Source organism: Gopherus flavomarginatus, chromosome 9 (genome assembly GCF_025201925.1).
Source record: "Gopherus flavomarginatus isolate rGopFla2 chromosome 9, rGopFla2.mat.asm, whole genome shotgun sequence".
Lineage (NCBI taxonomy): Eukaryota > Metazoa > Chordata > Testudines > Testudinidae > Gopherus > Gopherus flavomarginatus.
The window spans coordinates 62,101,087-62,128,926 of record NC_066625.1 but is presented as its reverse complement, the minus strand read 5'-3'; the positions used below and the strand labels follow the sequence as shown (position 1 = coordinate 62,128,926).

General features: G+C 40.3%; 1 protein-coding gene across 3 annotated transcripts in view; it reads right to left on the bottom strand.

The window, feature by feature from the left end:
* Nucleotides 1–27,840, bottom strand: part of TRPM1 (transient receptor potential cation channel subfamily M member 1) — a 173,301-nt gene that overhangs the window by 68,370 nt on the left and 77,091 nt on the right. For all 3 annotated transcript variants that reach the window (XM_050967894.1, XM_050967896.1, XM_050967895.1), the window contains exons 2-6: nt 13,361–13,440; nt 10,809–11,004; nt 9,110–9,323; nt 4,696–4,820; nt 3,417–3,588 (exon numbers count right to left, since the gene is read on the bottom strand). In XM_050967894.1, coding sequence (XP_050823851.1) covers nt 3,417–3,588; nt 4,696–4,820; nt 9,110–9,323; nt 10,809–11,004; nt 13,361–13,440 — 787 coding nt within the window. The remainder of the gene's footprint in view (nt 1–3,416; nt 3,589–4,695; nt 4,821–9,109; nt 9,324–10,808; nt 11,005–13,360; nt 13,441–27,840) is intronic.

The following is a 27,840-nucleotide window of genomic DNA, read 5'->3' as shown; positions in this document are numbered from 1 at the left end:
TCAAGAGATCATCTAGTCCAACCCCCTGCTCAAAGCAGGCAGGGCTGCCCAGAGGATTCAGGGGGCCTGGGGTAAAGCAATTTTGGAGGCCCCTCCCATAAAAAAAGTTGCAATACTATAGAATACTATATTCTCACAGGGGCCCCTGCGGGACCTGGGGCAAATTGCCCCACTTCCCCCCACCCCCCAGTAGCCCTGAAAGCAGGACCAATCCCCAACTAAATCATCCCAGCCAGGGCTTTGTCAAGCCTGACCTTAAAAACCTCAAACCAAGGAGATTCCACCACCTCCCTAAGTAACCCAATCCAATGCTTCACCACCCTCCTAGTGAAATTTTTTTCCTAATATCAAACCTAAACCTCCCCTACTGCAACTTGAGACCATTACTCCTTGTTCTGTCATCTGCTACCACTGAGAACAGTCTAGATCCATCCTCTTTGGAACCCTCTTTCAGGTAGTTGAAAGCAGCTATCAAATCCCTCCTCATTCTTCTCTTCTGCAGACTAAACAATCCCAGTTCCCTCAGCCTCTCCTCGTAAGTCATGTGATCCAGCCCCCTAATCATTTTTGTTGCCCTCCGCTGGACTCTTTCCAATTTTTCCACTTCCTTCTTGTAGTGTGGGGCCCAAAACTGGACACAGTACTCCAGATGAGGCCTCACCAATGCAGAATAGAGGGGAATGATCACGTCCCTCGATCTTCTGGCAATGCTCCTACTTATACAGCTCAAAATGCTGTTAGCCTTCTTGGCAACAAGGGCACACTGTTGACTCATGTGCAGCTTCTCATCCACTGTAACCCCTAGGTCTTTTCTGAAGAACTGCTGCCTAGCCATTCGGTCCCTATCTGTAGCAGTACATGGGATTCTTTGTCCTAAGTGCAGGACTCTACACTTGTCCTTGTTGAATCTCATCAGATTTCTTTTGGCTCAATCCTCTAATTTGTCTAGGTCTCTCTGTATCCTATTTCTACCCTCCAGCGTTATCTACACTCCTCCCAGTTTAGTGTCATCTGCGAACTTGCTGAGGGTGCTGTCCACGCCATCCTCCAGATCATTAATGAAGATATTGAACAAAACTGGCCCCAGGACTGAGCCTTGGGGCATGCCGCTTGATACCGGCTGCCCACTGGACATGGAGCCATTGATGACTACCTTTGAGCCTTTCACATCCCTGCTTAGACGTCCAACAAGGGTGCCAAATAGTGCCACTTGGAGTGACTTTTATTTTTTAAATGATGTGGCCACTAGTAACTGGATTGAGGCTTCCCTCATGTTGTTAACTCCTGTACTTTCTCAGATTCCCATCTTTAGTTTTATTGATGGTGAAATGACCAAACACCAATTAAACAAGAAAGGAAGAAAACCAAACTCCAGAAGTGTATAAAACAAAGGTGCTTTAGCCTTTACCTGACACTCTGTTATGTTCTTCTGCTTTTTTAAGACCATTTAAAAACCCCAATTAGTAGCTGCTATCAGTCCCTATGCCACTGCTATTTTGAATTGATTTCCTCTTATTTAAGAAATAACAGCCACTGAAAGCTCCCTAGGATAATCATTACCTGAGGCACTAAAATGTTAAGATTTATTTCAGCTATAGGAAAGATTTTATTTTTAATGATTTTTTTTAAATAATCACTTTATTTTTTCAATCTTGAAATTAAAAAGCCCCCTTTACATATACTAATTATTGTTGATTTGAAAAGTAATGGGCCAAATTCTTTTCTCAGTTACAGCACTGTAAAAGCACTAGGTATGTGGTTGCAACTGAGAGAACAAATTGGCCCACTGGCTGAAGTTGATTCCTAACAGTTTCAAAAATAAAAATCATATTACTTACGTAAAACCAGATTTTCTGACCCCAAATCTCCATGTTCTCTGAAATTCACATGAAAACCAAAGTTTATTTTTACAAAACCCTGGTTTTACAAAGGTTTCAAATATTTCATAAGACCTTCATGAAATCAGGGGGTGTCAAAAAGAGAAAATAATTAGAGCCCTGCAAATCTGTGGATATCCACTTTATATCCATGGATCGGATGCAGATACAAATTTTGTATCCAGGCAGGGTTCTAAAAAACATTATTTCATATTAACTTCTCTCTCTCACCTACCTCATATCCCCACCCCCCCACCAAGCAAGATCATAGACTATTTAAAAAGTACAGTAAATTATTAATGATGCTGTTTCTCCTCCCATTGATTTTTGAGTGAGGGGGAAAAATCAATGACTATTAATATTTATTAGATAACATGGAGTATTTTCAAGCCTAGTTATTCCTGCCAAAGTTTAGGAATGCATACCTGGTGAATGCCAAATTCTGAAACTCAGGAGATCTAATTAACGTTTTTAATTGTTATTTTTAAAGTGTGCCCACTTCCAGTCCTCTGATAATAAGCTCAAGAGACTCAAACTTCAATGATATGTCTGAAGAGGCAGCAGAAAATTTTTAAAGCTGACATGTTAATGAATATAGTTTTCGTTTTGCCCTTGTCTCAGTTGCAGATTCTCAAATTGGCCTCCTGTTTTGAGACATTATTCAATAACTATGCATTATTTAGAATAAAAATAATTACAGCTGGGCAACCACAGGAAAACCAGCCCAGCCATCTCTCTCATTTATCTATTTACTTTTTTATAATTTTTTTCCAGATCAGGATATTACAGAAGGTTCAATGGAGAAAGAAATCACTGATCAAGTTTTGAGAGAAATCACACAAAATGCATCTGATAAATGATTTAGAAATGGATAATGGGGAAGAAGTAAACAGTAGATCTGCATGAAACTTTACATGTGAAACCCTTAAATTAGATGAGATTTGTCTAGGTTAGAGATTCATTAAAAATCCAAATCTCTGGTTAGATTCATCAGAAGAGTTGCAGAATTTTGACTGTGAAATTCAAAGCGAAACTCAGGGGATACAAACCCAAATAGAGAGAAATAAAAAATGTTAGCGCACACTCTTGGAAACAGGAACCACAGAGATTCACAGAATACTGGTTAAAAGAAATTAGATGAAGCATTATTCCCTAGAGTGTATTCAGTGAGGCCTCTGAACATTGGCTTGAAGTACACAAAATATCTTTATCTTTCTTTTCCTTCATGAATCTCTCTCACTGAAAGTCTAGTGTCATTGAATTTCCTTCTCTCTATTATTCCTCACCTTCCCTTCCTCCTTTTCTGATCCTTACTCTTCTATATTTCCCATCCTGTTAGATTCAAGCCTTCTGTGTTAGTAATCAAGCAGCACATGTTTTTGTTCCAGTTACACTGATCTGATCAAGTTTCAGTCTCTGGTCAACAACCAGCACAATAAAATCTAAATTTCAGTTCAACAAGAATAATTTTTTTTGAAAATCCACTTCGTTCAAGATATTAATGTTCACAGTTTGTCTAAAATCTCCCATTGAACTTACGTGTGTTAATTTTCTGAAGGGAGATGTGTTTTTCCAGTTGACGTCGCAACTTAACTTCAGCTCCATATTTACCAAGTGTGCCGTTGTCCGCTAAGATGAAGTGTGTATGAGAACTGTTGAGCACACAGAGCTTACTTAGAGGGTTTGACATTGTTTGGTAAACTCTTGACACCTGTCAGAGGGATATGTGCATAAAGATGAAAAAAAGGCTTTACTTGCTACTATATATACCCATGTAATAAACCCACAGCCACAATTTTCAAAATAACGACATACCGCACCAAGAAGAGAATCTAGTAATAGAGGCCTTTATAATCTGAAATAAAGAAGAACCTGTCTTTAGCTGTCCAGCCAGTAACTAAAGGATCTCTCACTTGCTCCTTTACAAGTGCTAAAAACCTTCTCCATAGCCATTGTATTGTGTAATTCCCTCAGCCAATTAGCCAAAATTTTCTTCTGCATAACCTGGAGCCCCGAGTAATTCATATTCAACAGCTGCGTGCCAATCTATAATGAATCCTTTGTGTTGCCCACGTATGGGCACCCTGGATGTCTACAAAACTCTCAGGATATGGCATTGGGGTTAGAACCCAGCAGTTTCGAGTACACAAAAAAACAGGCCCCTGCTACTTGCACTAAAGCAGTACCTTTTTAGCTACACATACTATACTTATTTTGTATTGATATGGCAACAAGTGAAATGAATACATCTTAAGTATATCTTTACTGAAAAAGTGTTCTCAAGAGTAACCAGTTTCCTAGACGAACACAGGCATTGTCTATCTGTGACACATCAATTATATCTGTAACTGTGCTGAAAACAGAACATGCTTCATAGCTTGCATGAATTGTCCTTTGTGTCATCAGTAGTAGCTGTTGGAGATCACAGAGACACATGCAATATGCTAGAATTCAAGATTAAAATCAATCAACATTTATTAACCCTTAGAACATTTATGACAAATATACCCTCTCTCATGTCTCCATTGAGAGACTAAAGGTAAATTATCATCTTCAGCTCCTTCCTTTCCTCGTTGTACATGAAGAAGATGCCACATGCCTGCCCAACTACTGTTACCTTCTTCCCCCTTTCCTCAGCAAAACGTTTTGAGCATAATCAGATGGAGAATGTTAGAATAATGTACATTAATTTCAGCTCTAGAAATACTCTGGAAAGAGAGAAAAACACAAATACACAAGAACTGCAAACAGACGAAGCATGCATTTTGTTACACAGTTGATATCCCACTATGAGAGTTTTCTTACAGTAGAGACTTACATCTTTCCCAATCAGATCCTCCTTATTTTCCACAATGCCCCACGGTGCAATTCCTATGGCACAGATTCGTCCTCTGGACTTGGAAGAATGATCTTTCAAGGCATCTCCCACATGGCGAATTACTCCTACAGGTACAATTCATTCAAATTCATTATTGACACTTCAGAGGCTTATGCTGAAGTGCTGATACGTAGTTAGCTACTATTTTCTAACTTTACAGTGTAATATACTTGAAAGGCACACAATTTTTGAAACTGTTTTCAGAAAACTCTAGTTTCTGAAAAATCATGCTTTAAATAATATGCTTTGAAATTTTAAAAAAATCTTTAATTTTTTTTATATGAAACAGTTTTCTGCTCCCTTGCTCTGTATACAAGGGTCTTCATATCAAGGGGGAGAAAGCACTATAAAATACACAAAGAAAACAAACAAAAATAGCAAAAAGTACTTTTTCAGTTCTAGCAATCTTAGGTGCTATTTGTAAGTAAAAGAGAGAGAAGTTTTGTTGCAGGGAAATGTGAGTTTCACGTTGATAGGATCCATTTAAATATAAAAACCATAAAATACGAGTGAAAAACGTTATAACACAGCCCCTCGTCCTATGTTGTCTCTTCATTTTGTTGGCACACTTCCAAAGGTATTGATGAAAGAACCATTCCTTGAATAATTTGTAAGTGAAGTGGACAAAGCACTGGATAATATACAATGGAAAATAGTCCTGCATGGAAAAGGAGACGGGTCTAAATGACTAAATAAGACTTTACCACTTCTAATAGCTATGACTTATGATACACCAAGAAAAATTAGTCAACTTTACTTTAGCTTGAGGAAATGCAATAATTCAGATATTGCTCGGAAGTCCAGGAAACTAGAAATGGAGTGAAACAGTCAAAACTGAAGCTATGGCAGGTAACTGCCTCCTAGGAGTAGCTGCACTTAGATTACACTTTGAAGTAGTAGATCCCAAAGAGAGAAACCATCCTTATTCCAGTTGCTTTCTTAGGCACTGATCTTATATTGTAATGTGTGTGGGTGAACCCTGCATCCTCACGAAGCCCCACTGAAGTCACTTCAACCCCAGTCCTGCAAAGACTCTCATTTGGAGCTTAAACTGACATACTGTGAATAGTACCATTGGCTTCAGTGTGACTATTCACAGTGTGTTAGTTTAAGCACATGCGTAAGTCTTGGCAAAACTGGGGTCTTCTTGTGTGTGCGATACGGCAGCAAGCTAAATGATAGATCTAATAAATCAAACATTTATTTATTTAAAAATTGTTCTCATTGAGAGCAATTACCATCTTACATTTGTAAGAGTCTTAGGAGGGCATGTAATATATACCTATGAAACATCTGTCAAAGAGGCCCCCACGCAGGCACAGAGATCTGCCTGTGTGCATCATAATGCAGGATCAGGCCCTTAGTTTGCATACATTTTCTATGAAATAACCAATTATAAAGATATAGTGTAATTAACTCTGCCCACCATATACTAGAAATATGGTTAAAAGAAATTACACTTGAGTATGTTGAAGCTCAGTCAGTATCAACATAGCCCAAATCAAATGGATTAAAAACTGATGGACAGTGATGATTCCCCATTTACAATTACATTTTACAATCTGAGAATATGTGACTGGTTCTTGGCCCTCTGCTATCTAACATTTTTATCAGTGACTCAGAAAAAACCAAAATCTTGCAGATGACACAAAAATTGGGGAAGTGGTAAATAATGAAGAGTGGGGCAAAAAATCAGTGGGTCCACTGGACGAACATAAGAACAACCATACTGGGTCAGACCAGTGGTCCATCTAGCCCAGTATCCAGTCTTCTGACAGTGGCCAGGGCCAGGTGCTTTAGAGAGCATGAACAGAACAAGGAAATTATCAGGTGATCCATTCCCTATCGCCCACTCCCAGTTTCTGGCAAACAGAGGCTAGGGACACTCAGAGCATGGTGGTGCATCTCTGCCCATCCTGGCTAATAGCCATTGATGGAACTATCCTCAATGAACTTATCTAGTTATATACCCTGTTATATTTTTGGCCTTCACAACATCCCCTGGCAGAGAGTTCCACAGACTGAGTGTGTGTTGTGTGAAGTAGTACCATATATACTCGTTCATAAGCCGAATTTTTTTAGTAAAAAAGGGACGTACCAGAGAAGGGGTGTGGCTTATAAACAGGCATAGAGAGGGAGAAGTGGGACACAGCCGCTCCCCCCCAACAGAGGGAGCAAGGAGAGGCAGCACAGCCAGCAGAGCCAGAAGGGAAGAGGTGGGGCCAGTGTCTCTCCACTTCTGGCCACCCTGCTCTCCCCCGAGTCTCCAAAGCAACTGCAGCTCCGGAGTTGGCAGGCTGCAGCTGTGCCACTTGGCCCCGTCCCCCAGACCAGGCTGTGGCCACACTGCCTGGCCTGCCGGAACATCCTGTGGCCGTGTCGCCTGGCCCAGCCCGAGCATGCTGTGCCCACGCCGCCCAGCCCAGCCCGCTGGAACATGCTGCGGCTGCGCTGCCCGGTCTGGCCCACCGGAGCTGGCTGTGGCTGCACTGCCCAGCCTGCTGGAGCAGCTCCAGCCAGGCCGGAGACATCCTCCCCAGATAAGGTGGGAAGGGATGGGATGGGGAGAGTGTGGAGGTCCCGGGCTAGAAGTGGGGTCATGTGGGGGGTGGTCACAGGGGTTACTCCTGACTCCCAGCTTCTCCCCCACAAAAAATTTCCCCACCAGTTGCTGTCCCAGCCTGTCAGGGTAAGCAGCTGGCACACTGGGACACTTTGTTTACTTAGGTTTACCTCCGTGCCTGCAGATGCTCAAGGTAAACAAACCATCTCTGCCCACCAGCAGCTTATCCTGATGGCCTGAGAGCCAAAGTTTGCTGACCCCTGAATTATAGGGTTGGCTTATGAACGGGTTATAAATTTTTTCCATTTTTATTTATCCATCTGGGGGGGGATCAGCTTATAAACGAACCGGCTTATGATCGAGTATATACGGTACTTCCTTTTGTTTATTTTAAACCTGTTGCCTATTAATTTCATTGGGTGACCCTAGTTCGTGTGTTATCTTAGTTCCTTATTCATTTTCTCCACACCAGTCAAGATTTCATAGACCTCTATCATATCCCCCTTAGTCATTGCTTTTCTAAGCTGAAAACTCCCAATCTTTTAAATCTCTCCTCATACAGAAGCTGTTCCATACCCTTAATCATTTTTGTTGCCCTTCTCTGTACCTTTTCCAATTCCAATATATCTTTTTTGAGAGTGGCCGACCAGATCTGTATGCAGATGTACGCAGATTCAGGATAGGGGGTGGGCATACCAGGGATTTATACACAGGCATTATGAGATTTTAGGTCATTCAATAAATTTCCCTGTTCTGTTCACTTCCTCTGAAGCATCTGGTACCAGTTACTGTCAGAAGACAGAATACTGGGCTAGATGGACCATGGGCCTGACCCACTATGGCCATTCTTATGTCCTTAAGAGGACAGGTGACCGATACAGAGCAAACTGGATCACTTGGTAAACTGGATGCAAGTCATTTGTGTTTCAATAAGCTCATAACATCCAGGAACAAAGAGGACAGGCCATGTTTATAGGATAGGGGACTGTATCATTGGAAGCAATGACTTTGAAAAAAACCTGGGGATCATGGTGGATAATCAACTGAACATGAGCTCCCAGTCCAGTGCTATAGCCAAAAAGAGTTTATGTGATCTTTAGATATATAAATAGGAGAATCTTGAGTAGAAGTAGGTCAGGTTAGATGATCTCTGTTTTTGGCACTGGTATGACTATTACTAGAATACTTTATCTAGTTTTAGTGTTCACAATTCAAGAAGGATGTTGGAGAGGGTTCAGGGAAGAGCCAGGAGAATGATTCAAGGATTGAAAATCATGCCTTATAGTGAAACACTCAAAGACCTCAATCCGTTTACTATGACAAAGAGAATGTTAAAGGGTGATTTGATCACAGTCTATTAGTACCAACATGGAGAACAGAAATTTGATAATAGTGGGCTCTACAATCTACCAGATAAGATATAACTAGATCCAATGGCTAGGAGTTGAAGCTAGAACTGAACAAATTCAGACTAGAAATAAGGTGCACATTTTTAACAGAGAGGGTAATAAACCTTTGGGACAAAATTACTAAACGTTGTGGATTCACCATCACTGGGCAATTTTAAATCAAGATTAGATGTTTTTTCTAAAATATATGCTCTAATTTAAACAGGAATTAGTTCAGGGAAGACCTATGACTTGTGTTATGCAAGAGGTCGGATGAGATGGTTGCAGTGGTCCCTTCTGACCTATGAATCACTTATGCACTTTCATGTCTTCTACCAATGAGAAAGACCATATGTAGAAACATTTACTCCATAGTAAAATTCAGAAGATGGTAATTTCTTACCAGTACTAACTCCTCCAGTGAAAATCCAGGCTCCTGTTGTCATGGCAGCCTTGATCAGGCCTTTCCCAAATACTTGTTTCAATTTAGGTTGCAATTCAAAATTCTGAAGGCCCCCATGGACAGAGATTAAAAGCTTGGGAAGCTCCAGTTGCCAGTCTTTCACCATGAGATGAAGCAGAGAATCTGGTTGGGTGTCATACGATACACGTATATACTGCAAAATAGTTTGTAACAGTGCCTCAATATTACAGTGCTGCTTGCTTTGTGATACCTACCATTGACTGAGAATTGAGGAATCAACAAGTCTAAAATGAGCAAGGAAGGATTTTAATGCTTTTTAAACATTGTATCACAAAGTTTCTATATTGCTTGTAATGAGAAGAATTAGTAAACTTGAGTCGCACTGCTCCACTGTTGAGGAGCTGAGAATGTGCCATTCATTACACAGGGAACAAATATTTGATAGTAGTCAATCTAGCAGAGAAAGATATAATGTATGATCCAATGACTGGAAATTGAAGCTAGACAAATTCAGAACAAGGCATACATTTTAACAGTGAGAGTAATTAACCACTGGAACAAAATACTATGGATTGTGGTGGTTTATCCATCACTGGCAACTTTTAAATCAAGATTGGGTGTTTTGCTAAAACAGTGTTTCCCAAACTTGGGATGCTGCTTGTGTAGGGAAAGCCCCTGGCGGACCAGGCCAGTTTGTTTACCTGCCGTGTCTGCAAGTTCTGCCGATTGTTGCTCCCACTGGCCGTGGTTTGCTGCTCCAGGCCAATGGGAGCTGCTCTGTCCCTCTGCCCATGCCGCTTCCAGCAGCTCCCATTGGCCTGGAACGAACCAGCCCGGCTGGCCAGGGGCTTTCCCTTCACAAGTGGTGTCCCAAGTTTGGGAAACACTGTGCTAAAAGATATGCTCTAGGAGTTTGTGTGTGTGTGTGTGTGTGAGGAGGTTCTGTGGCCACTGTTATATTGGAGGTCACACTTGATGATCACAGTGGTCCCTTCTGGCCTTGGAGTATAGGAATCTATGAAATCTATAAGTAAAAGAGGATGACATTTTAAAAACCCTTGGGTTGGAAAGGAGAAGTAGTAAATTTTCATTAGGATTTTGAACTAGGGGAAATTACCTCCCTGGAAAAAGATCAAGATGTTTTCTTTGACTAATCAAATCCTGTTTTGACTACCAAACTAGAGTCCTTACCTACATTGCCAAAGTTGGCTTATGCAACATCTCATTGTTTTGTTAGTTTTTCTACCTCTTAAGCATTGGCTTTTTATATTATATTTACTTCTAAAATTATGACCTTATGGCAATTTCTTTTTAAACTACTGGCATTCTATTAAACGGGGATGGGAGAACATATGTGTTTGTTTTCTGTAACTTTTATTGGTTTTGCAATATGTTGTTCTCCTTTGCACCCCAGTCTATCTCATTTGGCAGTCTTACAGAGAGGCCATGGGACAAATGTGCACAGGGAGCAATTCCAGGAGTGGCTCTTTCTAGAACAGCGATCAGGCACAGAGGAATGCTTGAGTGGAGAAGCTTGGATTGCGGCTACGTATACTATACCTGCTCTGCCGAAAGACACAGGACTCTAGTTTCCAACACTGTCAAGCTTGGATCAGGCCCTCAGTGAGCTGGGGATCTAGATGACAGATGTTTGTATAGCATGTGTTCCGTTCCTTACCATGGCCTTATTTGAATGTCCACCTCCCTGGAACTCAAGATTTCCATAGGCATCTGTTGGACATGTTTGGGTGTGTTTACTGATGGACCATTTTTCTGGCTGAGGTTCCAATTGCTTTGTTTCCTCTCCATTTTTGTTAGCTGCTGTACTTGGAAGAATTGGAATATGTTGACTAATAAGCTGGCCACAGCAGCACCTGAAACCAAAGTTAGATTTTGCACCGACGATGAACATATTGTCTCCAATATCTGATAGTGTCCTCTTTAAAAAAAGAAACCAAACTCCCCCCGAAACAAAAAAAATTAGGTTTCAGACACACATGATTCTGGCTTACCTACCTATTTTGTATCTGGCATATAGAACTTTCTAGAAGTCACTGAAACACCTCCTCTGAGCCATACTTAAGCACACATACCAAACCCACTTTTCAGAGGTACCAGCTCACAGGTGTTGCTTAGTGCTCAAGGACTAAATGTTTCACATCACCCCTGTAAGAGGACTGGACCCTGAGGGTCTGGTTCCTGTGCTGGAGAAAATAGCAGCTCTGTGGAGCCTGTCTCCCTTTTTCTGCTGCTATACACAATGTGGCTAACCTGTGCAACAGCATAAGGGGGCACCTTGAACCCCCTTCCACTTCTGAGAGGCCACTCAAGCAAGGCACAATTTAGCAAATTGATAATACAGTAGCAGTAATACTAAGTATTACGGTACAACTACATCCAGAACAATAAGGCCTTGCTACCTTGCTTCATGAATCAGGATTGTACCATTCTCTTGGCTTCTCATCGATCTCAGAATCCAATGTAAAGTTGTGTTCTGGTTTTATGAAATCTCCAAGAAGTTGCTACATTCTGCTTCTCTGGCCTTATCTCCATCTTCTTCTCTTAACACTCATTCCACTCCTCCGGTATGGGCCTCCTCTCTGCTCCTTTTCTTCCGTTCTATGCAGAGTGTGCAAGTGTATGAGCTTGTCAACACAGTGCAGTAATGCACCTTAGGGTGTATGATTTCCAAAGCGCATTAATGTGTTGCACTGCGTAGACCAGGCCTGCACAACATGTGGCTCACTGTGCGGCCCATGGGGAATAAGTAGGCAAGCGGCGGGGTGGGGCAAGCCAACGGCAGGGTGGGGCAAGCCAACGGCTGGCTGGTTGGCCAGCCGCCTGGCTGGCTGGCCGGCCGGCCAGCGGGTGGACAGGGTGGTGAAAGAGGCCAGTGTCAGGCTGGGGAGTGAGGAGGAGTCAGCAGCAAGAGGCAGGGGCAGCGGCAGAAGGTAAGAGGCCAGCAGCGGGCAGGCAGGTAAGCTGGTGGTGGGGGGAGCAGGCAAGCCAGCAGCGGACAGGCAGGTGAGCTGGCAGTGGCGGGGGGGGGGGATGAGGAGGCAAGTGGGCAGCGGAGGGTGAGTAGGCGAGCCGGGAGGTTGGGGGGATGACGAGCTGAGCAGGCAGGCAGTGGAGGGGGGCAGGTGAGCTGGCAGTGGGGGAGAAGAGGGCTGAGGAGGTGAGCGGGTGGTGGGGTGTGAGTAGGCGAGCTGGGAGGGGTGGGAGGATGACGAGCCAAGCGGGCGGGCAGTGGCAGGGGGCTTTATACTTGGGGGGTTGAGGAGGCAAGCAGCAAGCTGGTGGCTGACCTGTTCTACTGATCTTGTCTCTCATAAAAATTGGTCCTTTTTGCTGCTTTTCTCTGGACTGGGGGTTGTCCAAATGATGCAAAGAGGGGTTCCCAAAGGAAGGTGCTTGCTTCTAACCCCCAAGGCCATCACTATGTCTGCTCTTCTCTGGTCAGCCCATTTGACAAGTTTGATTGTCCTTGGTCTGGCTCCCATCCCCTCATCAAGGATTGTAGCTGTCTGGAGGTGCTGCCTTCCACGCCTTCCTCATTCGCATCTCATTCATTCAACAGGGCAATTGATTACAAAGTGGGAGGAAGATCTTATTCTACTTCTTGTGAAAAGACAGTTTTCTTTTACCTTAATTATATTACTTTAGGGGCCCGCTATAACATATTACCAAGTTCAATACTGCTGTTTTGGTGGGGCGGTGCTGGGGGGTGTGTTGTTTCTGCGGGGTTGGGTGGCACTGGGTGAGGGGGTGTTTCGGGGGGCTGGGCAGTGCTGGGAGGGGTGTTTTTTGAGGGGTGCGGTGGGTTTCGGCCCTCAGCTGTTTTCTTGGGAGTAATATGTCCCTCGCTGCTTTTTATGAGTTGTGCAGGCCTGGCATAGACTCTGCTGGTCTCTAACAGTACTATATTAAAGCACACTATGGTACTTTTAGTGCACTCCAGCAGTTTCCGCACGGACTAACTCCAGTTTCCACATGGAGCAACACATTAGTTTGTTTTAGAAATTCCTTCTCCCCCAGCCCAGCGTACACTGCTGCTCTGTGTAGACAAGCCCTCTGCCTCACTTTCACTTTTGCTCCCTTGCCTTCTTTCCCTCAAGCACAGTGAATAGAAATCAGCTTCAGCTACATCATGTACATTCAGAACAATTCCATTGACTTCAGTGATAAATATTGTTTTATCTACCAATGTAAACGCTTAAAAATTGTCACCTGTTAACATCTTTGTTGTTGGCAATTATGTAGATGCATTCTCTTTTTGAAAAGGTCTTCTCTATCCAAGCCTTTTGACCCTGAAATAGGAAAAGGGAAATAAAATATGGATATATTTGCTGAGTGGTCGGTACCGTAAAATGTCTGCCTCTTAGTTTCCTTCCTGAAATATAGCTTTGATTGTCAAATAAGATATTTACAATGCACGTTTCAGGAGGATAGACTCCTTAAATTCTAATAGGGTACTCTCATCTACTGAGGAAAGCATGAACTCCTTCACCAAGGCATAGTGGGAGCAGGGAAGGAGGACACTAATTATAAAGACAAAGTGGAATTGTGTGGGACCATTTTCCCTGCAAATGCAAACCAGAACTCATCATATCAAGCTCACAATGTTTTTCAAACAGGAATTGTAGATGAGCTAAAACAATGCCACAGTTCTGTGCAATGCAATTAGAAAGTCTATTGCAGCAACATTGTTCAATTAGATTTGAAAACAATGAAGGGAAAGTATAGCTCAGAAATAGCTGTATACCAAGGTTTGCCAAACTTTGTCACCATTCTAACACCAAAACGAACTAAGTAAGAAGATTTGAAAATGATACTTTGATTTTAAAGAGGTACAAAATGTTAACCACAGTCACAATTCAAGGATATGGATAAACCTGTCTTCTGGATGAAATTCATATTCTGTCCCTGGAGAGAAGAGTTTACTTCACTAAAGTCCCCAAAGAAGCAAAAGCATGTCACCAAAGAATAATTACTTAAATAACCAGCAAGGAGAGAGAGTTGGTCATTTAGAAAAGCCTGTACTCTTGCTCTTATTTCAAACAGTCAAGCTATCAATGTACCAGGTAAAAGTTACCTCCCTTCATTTTGATAGGAGTTGCTGGTGAATGGAACCCGTGCCATCATAGAGCATTGCAAAAGTCAATAATTCATTAAACAGCACTTAATGAAATTCACTACAGCTTTATGAACCACATGAAACAGGTTATCAGGCATTTTCTTAGCATCGGGAATTTCATGGTATCTGAAACAATGCAGCCCTCAGGGATTAGATACAGTGCTGTGGACCAGTATAGCCTGGACTTATTTCCTTCCACACATTGTTATGGCACCATCCGTGTAAATTGCAATACGGTGCTCACAATGAAAATGGAAATATTTGTTTTCCAAACATTTTAAATGAACATTCTCCTTGTATGTGTATAGCTGCTTCAGCCTCTGCAACTTCTGAAATCATGTATATTGTGAAGGAAAGCCTTAGATTTTCTGTAATGTTAAATGACTTTTGCAGTTACATGATTGTACAGATATCAAATAAGATGTTTGAAGGGCACTCCTACTGACAATGCCAGTCTGAGTAATCATGTCTTTCCAGGCTTCAGGCTTTCTTTCCCCAAAAGTCCACAATCCAATTCAATATTCCCATTTTAAATATTGCAATAACTTTGAAAACATCATGGTCTTGGCAGCAGCCAGCATTTTAGAGCACATTACAACCAGTGGTTTCAAATCAACTGATATAAAACCCATGTGTCATTCTATGCTGCATTTACTTTTACTTTTCTGAGCTGTCGTTGGAATCTGTTGCTGCTACCTTCATTTTGAAACCATCAATCTTTCTGAATCAACCCTTGGCCAGAAGTGAGCTCCACAGACTGAATGATAGATGCAATGTGGTTACGTGATGCTCAGCAGTGCTGTCATCCAATTTTCCAGTTCGGTAGCACATTTTGCCGTTGTTCATGTGCATGGGTAGTTGTGCTTTGTGGTACACATTAAAGAACATTTTTAATTGGACTTGTACCATTTTGTGTTAGGTAAATCCAGGCACACCCACATAACCATCCTCCCATAAGAGATTAATCATGTTTCACTAGCTGAATCTCTAGCAGCCTGTTTCACAAGCACACATGTGCTGTGCCAGTCTACACCAAACCCCTAGTTGGGGTACTTATATCAATGTAGAGGTTTTAAAGGGGTACGGCATTCCAGGCTTGTGTTTATCCATTTTTTTGTCGTTTTAAATATACTGAATTTTGTGTGTGAGACCTTTCATAACTCCCCTCCCCGGGTGCTCAGCTACGGAAGAAATGAGGGCCATGTAAGTGCCTGGATAGATAGATACATCCTCTCCATGAACCCCTCGAGAGATCTGTAACCCCCAGTTTTGGAAACCCTACTGTAAGCATTTCAGGGGAGATAAGTTCAGGATGTGTTGATAAGCGATGCTATGCATGTGACTCCTCCACACAGAATACTGAAAAGACAACCTGACAATCATCAGAACAACTGGATTGTACACCATCAATGCAGGTTGTTATTTCACCCTGTTCTTTTTACTCTGCAAAGAGAGCCAACTTTTCGTTGCTACTTGATCTTCTTCACGGAGAAGTATTAAAGTTGGCTATGATCTGGAGCAAGAACCTGAAGTCTAAGGCTCTCTGTTCCTCATTTATGTTTGGAAGGAAAACTTTTGCAGTTAAGTTTCTAAAGTGAGCTTTATCTGAAGTATATCTGAATTCCAGCTGTGCATTCATTGTATTATAGTTATTTTTAATAAAGTCTGTTATCTGCCACTGCACTTAAAAAAGCACTGCACACCCACACCTCGAATGCACCACATACAAATAATACATGATGTACTGCTGGCTTATTTTTTAGTGCTAATGAGAGGAAGGGAAAAGCAGGCATTACAGATCAGTGGAATAAAAACTCACAAAGCACGTTCGGTCAGCCTTTGAAGTTTCACTGCCCTTGTCTGTTTAATCTTCTTACTCAGAGCTTGATTATAATCCAGTGCAAATACTTAAGCAGACACATCCACTGTCAGAAAATAGGTACCTTACCCACTTATTTGATATGGATTCTGCACAATTCTGAAAAGCTGCTACGATCATTCTGGATGGGAATTTATTCGGTTTCTTGAGAAAAATATAAGCAAACATACTGTCCCTAGTGATTTGGAAAAACTAAATACTTTTTAACAGCCTCTGAACAGAAGAATTTTGAAAGGATTATGACAGATTAACTATAGTTTTCAGGCCAAGAGCCAGTGGGTGTATTTATGCTGAGACAAAAATAGGTATTGCCAGCAAGATCATGCCACTAAAGCTCTCTGCAGGTTTTCTATTGATCTGTAGGAAACACAAAAGTGCAACATCTAAACTCATTGAGTGTACTGAAGTTCAAAACTGCTTATTATTACAAACACAAAATGCTCTAATCAAAATCGAATCTCGGAAAGACGCATTTCAAATGCTCAGTGGCATATTTATTCTCCTTTGTGAAAACTGACAAAGGTCTCTTCAATTAAGGTAAAACAAAACAAAACAAAATAAAACCTTTGCTAATTCTTGGCTTCCAGCCTTGAATCTACTGCTATGTCTGGAAAGAACATTAATTAATATTGGGCTTTATTCTCCCACCACAGGGTTTTGAGTAGTTCCCATTGCCATCAATGAGAGGGCCTTGTATCCTGCAGTGAGAATGGAGACCACTGTTGCTTAGTATGTAGACCATGCAGGTAATAAGACCTAGGCCTTCAAAATATGCTCAGTAGTTAACCATAGTTAAAAATAAATTTGAGCAATAATTAATGTTAGAGAAGCCACCTGTCCTTTTTGCTGTGCGCTGAGAGCCCACAAAACAGCCTGCTACTCATACTCAGAGAAAGGCAGGTAGAGGACCAGAGATGTGCAGCACTATTGAATTAGCAAACAAATATTTTTCATGTTTGATACATGGTCTGAGGAGGAAATCCCATTTCACTCCAGCTGGCTGGTAAAATGAAATGAAAGTTATTTGGACTGTTTTGGAAAGTCTGATTAAACAATTACAGAGCTTGATCCTCTGTCCTTACTTGGGCAAAGCTCTCATTGAAGTTTTGTATTAAGACAGCAAGCAGCACTGGCACCAGAGTTCTGCATGCATTAGCTGAACCTGGAGAGAAGGAGATGTAAGAATCAAGCTACCTATCTGGAAATTTCATACTGCACTTTCCCCCCTCCACTCTCTATTTCATCGTCAGGTGCTGTGAATTTTCAGTTACTGTATATCTGCATGGAGCAATGGTGACATTTAGTGACCAACTGTATTAATCATAGTTGAATAGTCATTATAGATAGTGTGAGTTTCCTTGGGCCATGACTCTCTTGGTTTCAGTGCAGATCCTCAACTGATGTAAACTGTACAGCTCCATAAAGGGGCTATGACGAGTGACAATGGAATCTTCAGAGATTTTACCTGCCACAATCTAAATCTCGACTAAGTATGCGGAAATTGCGGTGTGACAGATTTTCAAGGGGACAGCAAAAGTTACATCCCTGACACACAGAACATCCTCTATCAAATTTAAATCCTCATTCCAAAGCATGGGGGCATTAGGGCTTTTCAAAAACAAGGTTGCCAGAATTTTTTTAAAATGGGGTAAACAATATTTTCCCTTAGCCTTGTTCTCAGAAAGAATGAACTATTTTGGCTGAAATAAAAAATAAATAAATAAAAAAAAATATCAGCCCGAGGCAGACACTCAGCATGGAAAAGTTCAGCCTAACTGGTTCAAGTTTGGCACAATTAAATAATCTGAAAACAGGGTCTTATAATGGGAAATGTTGAGCAACCTTCATAACAGGTAGAGTGACCAGCCCCACCTATAACAGTGTTGTCACAAAGTGCCCAGTGCTGCAAGGTGGAATCAATGAGAATGGAAGGAGTGTGGCCTTTGCAGGATGCGACTCTATAGGGTACAGCAGTAATTTATATTCTGCTGTAAAAGCATTAAGTCTCAGTTAGGGATAGATGATGACATTAGCTGAAGCTAGAGAGGCTTAGCAAAGGGTTCTACATCATATTAATTAGCAGTCCTTCCACTAGTAACAACCAGTGTCTTTTCTGCACACTCTGTAACAGGAGGTAAAACTGTCCCAAATGCATATATGATTGTTTTCAAAAAATGTGTGTTTAATACAAGCTCATATTGAATGGAATTTTTAGAGGTTTGATTAGCTGGATAGCAGGTATTAAATGGAAAAATCTATCCTATGCAACACCCTAAAATATTGTGCTTTAAATGACAAATTCTTGATATTTATAAGATCTCAACTCAGCAAGAGATGTAAGCATGTGTGTAACTTTAATAGGACTTTCATATAATTAACGTTGTGCATATGCTTATGTCTCTTGCTGAATTGGGGCCTGAAAACTAAATCCATGGCAGTTATTTACACATACAGTCATAAAGACCAACGTGATCTCTCAGCTACACAGACGCAAAACTGATTTGTACTGGAGTTTTACCTCCAGGATCAAGGCAGAATTGGGCCCTGCAAAAATCAGAAATATTTGGAATAATCTCCTTTAAAGTCACACTCTAAAAAGGAGATGAAGTTACAGATCCTAGAAAGAATAGTTACTTGACTTCTGACGAGCCAGCCTGGAAATACAGATTTGCATTCGGGATCTGATAGTTAATATTCTTCGAGTCCGTATTATTATTCATCTCGAGAGAGTAGTACAATAATGCTGACTCATCATATAATTGTTTTCAGCCTGATAGTTAATATTCTTCGAGTCCGTATTATTATTCATCTCGAGAGAGTAGTACAATAATGCTGACTCATCATATAATTGTTTTCAGCCAGTCATGAACCAGGATATTTTTCTTAAAAGGTTACATTATGTCATAGGCGATTTCCTACTGTTCAAGGGCCCAGAATACAGACCTATAAGAAATCATTCTTAAATCCAGCAAGATAAATGAAAATAAAACAAAGGGATAACCTTAAACGACAACATCCTTAATTTTGTGCATTCGAGTCAGATTTTAGGTTTTATTAAAATGGTGTTTTAAACGTCGATTTTATTATTTCAGATTTCCTGTTTTAAAGGGCATTTTAATGTCTTTGTGTTCTACAAAGAAGTGGCTACATTTCCTGAAAGGATGGCCTTTCTGGCAGTTTATTATTTTATGCTGACTCTCTTTATTATAAATTACTTAAAAAATGCAACTTTATAAGTCAGGTCTTCAGCTCATGTAAACTGGCATAGCTCCACTGACGACAATGAAGTTACATCAATTTTCCACTGATGCTTGTGGAGCTATGCCAGTTTATACCAGTGAGGATTTGGCCCTATATCTTTTCTTTTATATATACTTTTTTACATTTGGTCAAGAATTCATACAAAAGATACACTGCTGGTATCACCAAGCTGAAATTATTTTGATAGGAATAATATATGCTCCTACAAATAGCCTTGTTGATGTGAATGGATTAATCACAGTCTTTCATTTACACGAAAAGATAATTTAAAAGAGGACACTATGAACATGGTGTGTTAGAAAGTAAATCAACTACAGCAAGGATTTGATAAATCGGAAAAGGTGCTGCTATATGCTAAATTTGGAGTATTATCTTAGTTTGTAACAATTAAAAAGATGGCAAGAGGTAAATGCAGGAGATACCTGTGCATGTACTTCAGAACTAAAAGATAATCATTCTATTTTAATTACCTTTTAATTTTCAGACTTTAACACTAAGACACTGGTGCAAGATTTCATGATACATGTTGCTGTAGCTCTGTGATTAGAATAGGATGCTTTATTCAACAGGAAACAACAGGCCCAATCCTACACACCCTTATGCACATAGAAGTAGCCTCATTAACTTCATTAGACTATTTGTGAGAGTAAGGATTACTCATGTAAGCGTTTGCAAGACTGGGCCCTAAATGCACAGATCTGATTAGTACTAGTGGGACCTGCACTGTGCATTGAACAAGCACTCCTCATAAGCTATCCTCACTTTGCTATGATCTCATAATGCACAAGCACCAACATTACAAGGATGATAATGAGTGGGGAAATTCCATATTTGAATTATTCAGTCTTTCAAAGGATTTAGAATTATATTTTAAAATGGGGTGGTCTGGAAGGGGAAAGAATACTGGTATGTAAATTAATGCTAGGCATGCTGTAAAATATGAACACCATTTAATTACTGCATAGTAAAATTCCTATTTATAATCAAAATGTATAAAACATTTTAAAAAAACACTTTCTGAGAAGGATGACTCCTAAAATACAATAAACTTTAATCTCAAGTGTCTGTACGACACACAAATTGACGTTTCTTCTGGAAACAAGTTGCACAAACATACATTTCAACCCCCACATCCCTGTATATTTACAATCAGGCTATATACTGTTTAACCAATTTGGTCCCTTAGGAAATTAACATTAATTTGCAGCCCACGCTGTACTTTTTCCTGGGAGCAAGAATCTGCAGGCAAAAGTCTGCTAAATAGTTCTGTCGGTAGAGAATTTCTACTTGCTGTGGCTAATTTTACACTCAGTAAAGCAATTACTTTACAGACACTGGTTGGTACGTAAGCTATAATCGAATATGTCATAGCAGAGTTGGCTGAATTTTGTGCCCTGCTGCCTTTTGTTATTTTGAAAACAAAGAATTTCCAATTCGTTTAACCCTTAGGCTGCTGTGATAGCAGAGAAACACTCCCCACATTGTTTTAGCGGCCATAATGGAAACACTGGAACTCAATGGTTAAAACTCCTTTGTGCAGCAGCTAAAACCAAACAAAACAAACAAATTAAAACCACTATTATATAAAAAAGGATTTTCTGGAAAATGCCAACACTAGTTGAGAACTTTCTAAAAATTTGAATATTCCAAGTTCGAAATCATCCCAGAACATGAAAGCAACAGACAATTTCAGAAATGTTTTTTTAAAAATGTTTAAATAAAGGCAACTTTCAACAGATGGGGTCAACCCTTTATCAGTCCTTACTGAAGTAAAAATTCCATAGCGGTCAATGGAGGTTGATGTCAATAGGAGTTTTGCTTGAGTAAGGAATAACTAAGCACAGCAGGCTGGGCCTATTGTGACTAGAATATAGCACGCTCTGGTATGTAAGGCACACTTTGGTATAGCGTCCAATGAGATGGATATTTTCTGAACACAGAAAAAAATATAGCCCATAACTTCAACAAAAGATAATACAAACTGGTTATAAATAAATGAAATACATTACTACTAATGATGCTGATATGCTGTAAGCATTTACTACTGCATCTGTCTAAAAATGACAACTTACCAACATATTCTGCACTAAAAAATTAGTTGAAGACATGTATAAATGGCAAACTTGATACACAGTTGGGTACATTAATCTTCACTGTCCTCTCAGGAAAGCCCCTTTGATAAAGTCTGCAGAGTCAGATGTACAAAGCTCTAAAAACATACTCCAAAGACCATTGGGTCAGAGGCAGCGGTGGGCTGATATGCATGGCTCTCCTTCTGGCCCCATGGGATTATACAAGAAAAAGATAATTGCCCTGGTGATTGATATTACCTTTTCTGTGGAGCTCCTCCTTGGGTATCTGGGACCCACCATGGTAGGTTTTGGTAGCATGGCTGCATTGGAGTCACGCTGCCAGAGAGCTGACGGATAACAAAAGCTGAACCTGGCCTGAACCATGGATCCACCATATTTGCAAGTTTTGCAGTTAAGCTCCATAGCCATTTCTGGGATGTTGTGAGGGAGGATCTCAGTGAGTTGATCCTCATTGAGACTTCTGACCCTCAGAGCCTCCTCTTATGTGTTTTATCATGAGAAGGCACCACCTGGTCCATGAGATACAGAAACACCGTAACTAGAAAGGATACCGGTGAGGTAAATGTTTTTCATCTCTTTGTAAGAGAGAACAGATAGCACTGCAGGCCTGAATCAGAATCATGCTTTTTCCACTTATCAGACTTCCATAATACTCAAGTATCATCAGAATCTGATAAAACCCAGTTAAAGAGAAGAAAGTTTGGTTATCAGAGGGTGAGTATTGAACCCAGCACGGAGTTCCAAAACAGAAAGACTATTGATTGACTTTCACTCAGTTTGGGAAAAAAGAAAACCACCAGCCAAACTAGTATTCTTTTTGTATTTGTCGCAAATATAGTGCCAACTTAGCATTCACACACTCAGGTGGGGAAAAATATATTTTATATATTTGTCTAACAGTGACAGCATTTCTCCTTGTTATTGTCCTACAGATATAATTTGCTTATTCTGAAACATAGCTTAAAGACAGATTTCCAACTATTTACAAAATTAATTTTGAAAGTTGCCCTGTTCTCCCTTTTCCTTTTTGCAATTCCTATTTCAAGTTACACCTCCTTCACAACAAACAATGAAAAGTTTAGGCAGTAGCCTAATTGTAGTATTGTAATTGCACCCAACTTAGCATAATTATTTATGCATCTTTTTAACCTAAATCTCAAATTATATTTGATCATATTAAAAAAGAACGCACAATAGAAGATGGTCAAAAATACACAGAAAAGTAGTTTTAAACAAGTCAAAAGTCCTACCTGCTTGCTTCCGGAAAGTTTTGTTTCCGATTTTAGAAATATGATTTACATGTAATAGAAATAAGTTAAATTTAACTCAGTTTCTGTTCTACCTTTCCTTTTATTGTTCAGATTTCTCTCATTTTCCTGCTAGGACTTCCAGCCTCTCTGAAGTCCCTGAGAATCCCCAATGAGATGGGTTTCCACCACTTTAAGAAGAGAATCTCATATGATAACCATGTGAGCAGCTTCTTTGTTTAAACCAATCTCATGACTCCTTTGAAGGTAATCCTTTAGAAGTCTCATGACCCATCTCTCTGCCCACAGGGTATTTTCATCTCTTGGTGGAACAAGGCACAACAAATCTACTTTGATAGTGCCCAAATCTCCAATTTGTTAAACCTTCTTTTCTCTCTCAAACAGTGGCTCTACTCACTGCAAGAATGCCGGCACTGCAGAAAAGCTAAATGCAGAGCTGAAACTTTTAATTTGAAGTGTCCCCTCCTTTCTCCTAAAATTTCAACGTTATTTGCATAATTGAGACAATTGGACATAATAGCCCTTTCAGGGGTCCTCATTAGATGTACAGCTCTACATTCTTTGAAAATGGGGGGAAAAAGAGGTCATACAGCATTAATTATATCTAATCCTTTTTAGAACAATTTGAAGTTAGGCAAGATGTCTGCATTAAAACAGCCAAAGTAGTAAATAAGCCATCCATTATGGAACTTTATACTTTATATATCATGCACATTTTCATCTCATGTTGCTGCTGCCACTTGAATTAACTCATTTACTATGAAAGTTTCTTCTGTATCTTCCTTGTACATTATTAACGGCAGATGACACAATCTGTGGTTAGCATTTCTTTTTGCTGGTCTAACTTCCTGTGAAATGATAGATCTTGTTGTTTAGGCTACCAGTACAGTCAATGACGACAAATTCAGGCCATATCTCTGACACACTTAAATGTGATCTAATTCATCCCCTTTCTTGCACTGTATCATAAAAACAGGTAGCCTGTTAGACTCTAGCCTTATTTCAAGGTTCCTTTATCCAGGCACTCAATCCCATTCCCAACATACTAACACCACATCAGTTTTTGATTGGCAAAGAAATGTTTTCACAGACAAACTTTTAATGCATTCTCTTCCCCGAAGGCCAGTAAATCCATTTAGGGCTAGACCATGCACTTCTTACTCAGGCAAAACTTCCACTGATTTTACAGTGTTGGACTTCAGTGTCAGTTTTAACCGAATGAGAAGGAAGGATCAGACCATCATCTGGGAAATGATGATGCCAAAGCAATTTTGGACTCAATTTTTGTCTGACACTTTTTACAAATCTAACCCCATTTCAAAACAGTTACAAATTGAGAGCACATATTATAAATAGCCATGTAGGTTCAGAAAGAACCCTCTCTCTGCCCACTTACTCGGGGGCATTTGTCACTTAGGGCCTGATCCCAAGTTGATTAAAGTTAATGGAAGACTTTCCATAGATTGAAATTCAGTAAATTCAGAAATTCAGTAGACCATTGGATCATATTCTTAGAGCTTATAGTACAACTGTACTCAAAAGCAATATCAGTTTCTACTTTGTTTCTGGGTGCAGTTCAAGTCAGGTTCTGAGTTTTGAAGTCACGTATTGATTAGGTCCTGGTTGTCTTAGAAACCACCTTGCTCCTTGTATCCAAAACAAGCAAAAGGAATTGCTGAAGAGCTCTTGATGATGGCTCTTCAAAAGTTATGTGTCTGGAAGCTGGAGCTGTGCGGTGAAATCCTGGTCCCATTGAAATTAATGGGAGTTTTGTCATTGACTTCAGTGAGGACACAATTTCACTTATGGTCCCCTTGATGGAGATAGCTTAGCTCTGGAACTCATTTTTTCTCATTGATTTTGGAGAAGTTGCCCTTTTGGGCCGACTATGGGTAAAATTTTAAAAGTGACTAGTTATTTAGCCAAGATTTTGACTGACAAAGAGTAGGGTAAGTGGGATTATGTTCCCTTTTGCTGGGGGGTTTGTTGAATTCTATTTAGCTGACACTATCCATTTTATTGGTGGTTTTGCCAGTTAAGTACACGTGCCTGGTGTTATCTGGACCGGTGATCTGCTAGGTCACTCCAATCCTTGACTCTGGGAGCCTACCTTACCCTGCTCTGCTGTGAGAACCCCCACTCCTAGGTTGTTCACGCACAGTCTCTGGCATGTAAGCTGCTTGGATTGTGCAACCAAATGACCCTCGCCAATATCTCCGGTCCCAGACACAACCCTAGGAATCTCCGTCTTGCAGTGTCCAGTTATGCCGCTGGACGCTGCAATCTTATATGAGTTCATCAATTTAACAAAGAAATTGAAATGTACCAGGCTTGTTATCCCAAGAGAAGTCTCTGACATGCTTCAAATCAAACACACTGCTTCAAGTAGAAGAAACAAACAGATTTATTAACTACTAAGATAGATTTTAAGTGATTATAAGTCAAAGCATAATAAATTGGATTTGGTCAAATGAAATAAAAGCAAAACACATTCTAAGCTGATCTTAAAACTTCCAGTGCCCTTACAAACTTAGATGCCTCTCACCACAGGCTGGCTGGTTGCCCTTCAGCCAGGATCTCCCCTTTGATCAGCACTTCAGTCACTTGATGGTGATGTCTGTAGATGGAGGTGGAAGAGAGAGAAAGAGCATGGCAAACATCTCTCGCTTTTATCATGTTTTTTCTTCCCTCTTGGCTTTGCCTTCTCCTTCAGAATCAAGTGAGCATTACCTCATCGTAGTTCCAGACTGACCAAAGGAAGGGGGTTGACTCACTTGAGAGTCCAACAGATCCTTTGTTGCTGCTAAACCAGTGTCTTTTGTTCCTGTGAGTATGTTTGGGTTTGTCCCATACATACCCTGGTGGGGTGTGAACTTGGAGAGTTGTGAACTCTTGGAGAGTTTTTTCTGGGCTTGTTTTAAGCCATAAGGACACGTTTTCAACCTCATAACTATATACATAAAATTACAACCTATAACATAACATTACTATAACAACAATGCTCAGTGCATCATGAGCCCTCCGAAGACACCTGACATGACAAACTTTGCATTGGATATCACACAATCATATTATAAGGATGAACATGGTGGTGTAGGGTGCTCCCCTGAGGTACAGAATATCGCAGGGATACATTTCATAAGACAACAAACAGAAGAGAGGCCTGGCCTTACAGCTGCTCCATGTGAAGCCACTGGAAGTTCTGTGCACAGTGCAGAAGCAAAACCAGGCTCAGAGTAAAGAACATATTTTCCTAAATTAAGTTGTGATTTTTACTGATACTTTTTTTAATGTGAATTTTACAGTGATTTTTTTAATCAACAGAGTTGACAGCCCTGCCAGGGGCCTTGCACTAGAAAGCATAAGAGCACTTACACTCCATTTTAAGTAACTAGGCTGATGAAAGGCAAACAAGCAGTTTCAATTTGCAATGAAAGAACAAGCACAAGGAAAATTGTCCCTGTTTAATCATATTTAGTTAAATGCAATGCTGATCACAGACAGCTTCTGTACCCAGTAATGAGAACATCTCTACCATTTGTTGTCTCACAGTATCTAGAAAAAAGCTAACCTTATGAACAACAACAAAAAAAGAAACATCACTGTGCTCAATTCCTAAAATAATCAGAATTTGGGTATTTTGAACTATGTGAAAGTCTTCAAGGTTTCAGACAAACACCCCCCCGCCCCTCAGGAGCAACTTCCTATTGCAGGTTCAGAAAATACAGTATTGGATAATATCTCTCAGATAGAATTTTATTAAAATGGGGGAGGGAGAGGTTAATTCATAGGATGTGCCATATTGGACCAAGCCACTGGTCCATCTACTCTAGGGTCTTGTGTACTTGATACTTCACAGGAATGAAAAACGCCCATACTGCATTAAACAGATTGTGCATATGTAGAATTGTATTTGGTGGCAAAATTTCCTTCCTCACCCCTGCATGTGATCTGTTTACACTCTGAAGCATGAGATATACTACATGTACACAAACACAAGCAGAGTAAAGGGAAGACATATTTGATTTAGGATATCTAGAATCACTGTAGACATAACAGAGACTAGAAATAAACATCTGCTGGGCCTCTTCTTGATGGAAACAGTCAGTCTAGCTATTACTCTATTGATCCAATCTAGGGCGATAACAGAAGCCCATTAGTCTAGATTATGCAAATAAAAATGGCATAAGTGACATCAGAAATCAAATATGAAATAGTCTAGACTGATTTATCAATGAAGACTATTTTACCAAACGGGTGAAAATAATTTTCTACATCCTTGTCATAACAACTGTTAGAAGTTAATTGATTTTCCTTAAGTCGTACATGACTAGCCATTCAACTTAAAACAAACAAACAAAAATCCAACCTCCAATTACTCATGGTCTGTGGATAAAAAAGCAATGCACAGTATTGTAACTCAGTGGCAGATACATGATGGTTTCATACATAAAGTATAGGTAAAACAGCAATATTTTCTGTCCCAGAGTAGCACTTCAAAATGAAACTAGGTCATCAGTGGAAAGGTAGTAAATAGCTGGGTATTCCAAACCAGGAATGGGCCCAGATTTTTACCATGAATTCACAGGTTTGCTACAGTAGGTGAATTCACAGGTGCATCTGTGTAGTCATGGGCACTGCAATTGTCAAAGCATTTATTTTACTAGTGTTTAATAACTACAAGCAGGAGGTTAATTTCACTGGTTGTAACGGAATTTTAAAATTGGATTCATTTGATTTAGTTAAAGATCTGGAAGAGAGCATATACCTGTCTAGCTTTACCCATCCTGACACAGACATCTGTGGGTTATATTCTAAGTTGTACTGTAATGCTTGATATACGAGCGGTTCTAAATGCCACTGTTGGCACACGCAGTGTTGTTATAGCCATTTTAGTCTCACAATATTAGAAAAACAAGTTTGTTTCCCTCACAGAAGTTGGTCCAATAAAAGATATTACCTCACATACATGGTCCCTCTAATTTTGGGACTTCACAGTTCCCTATGTAAAATTATAGGAGATGCCCTGGGAAGATTTTGGTGGATAAAATGGTGGTCCCTCTGCTCTGAAA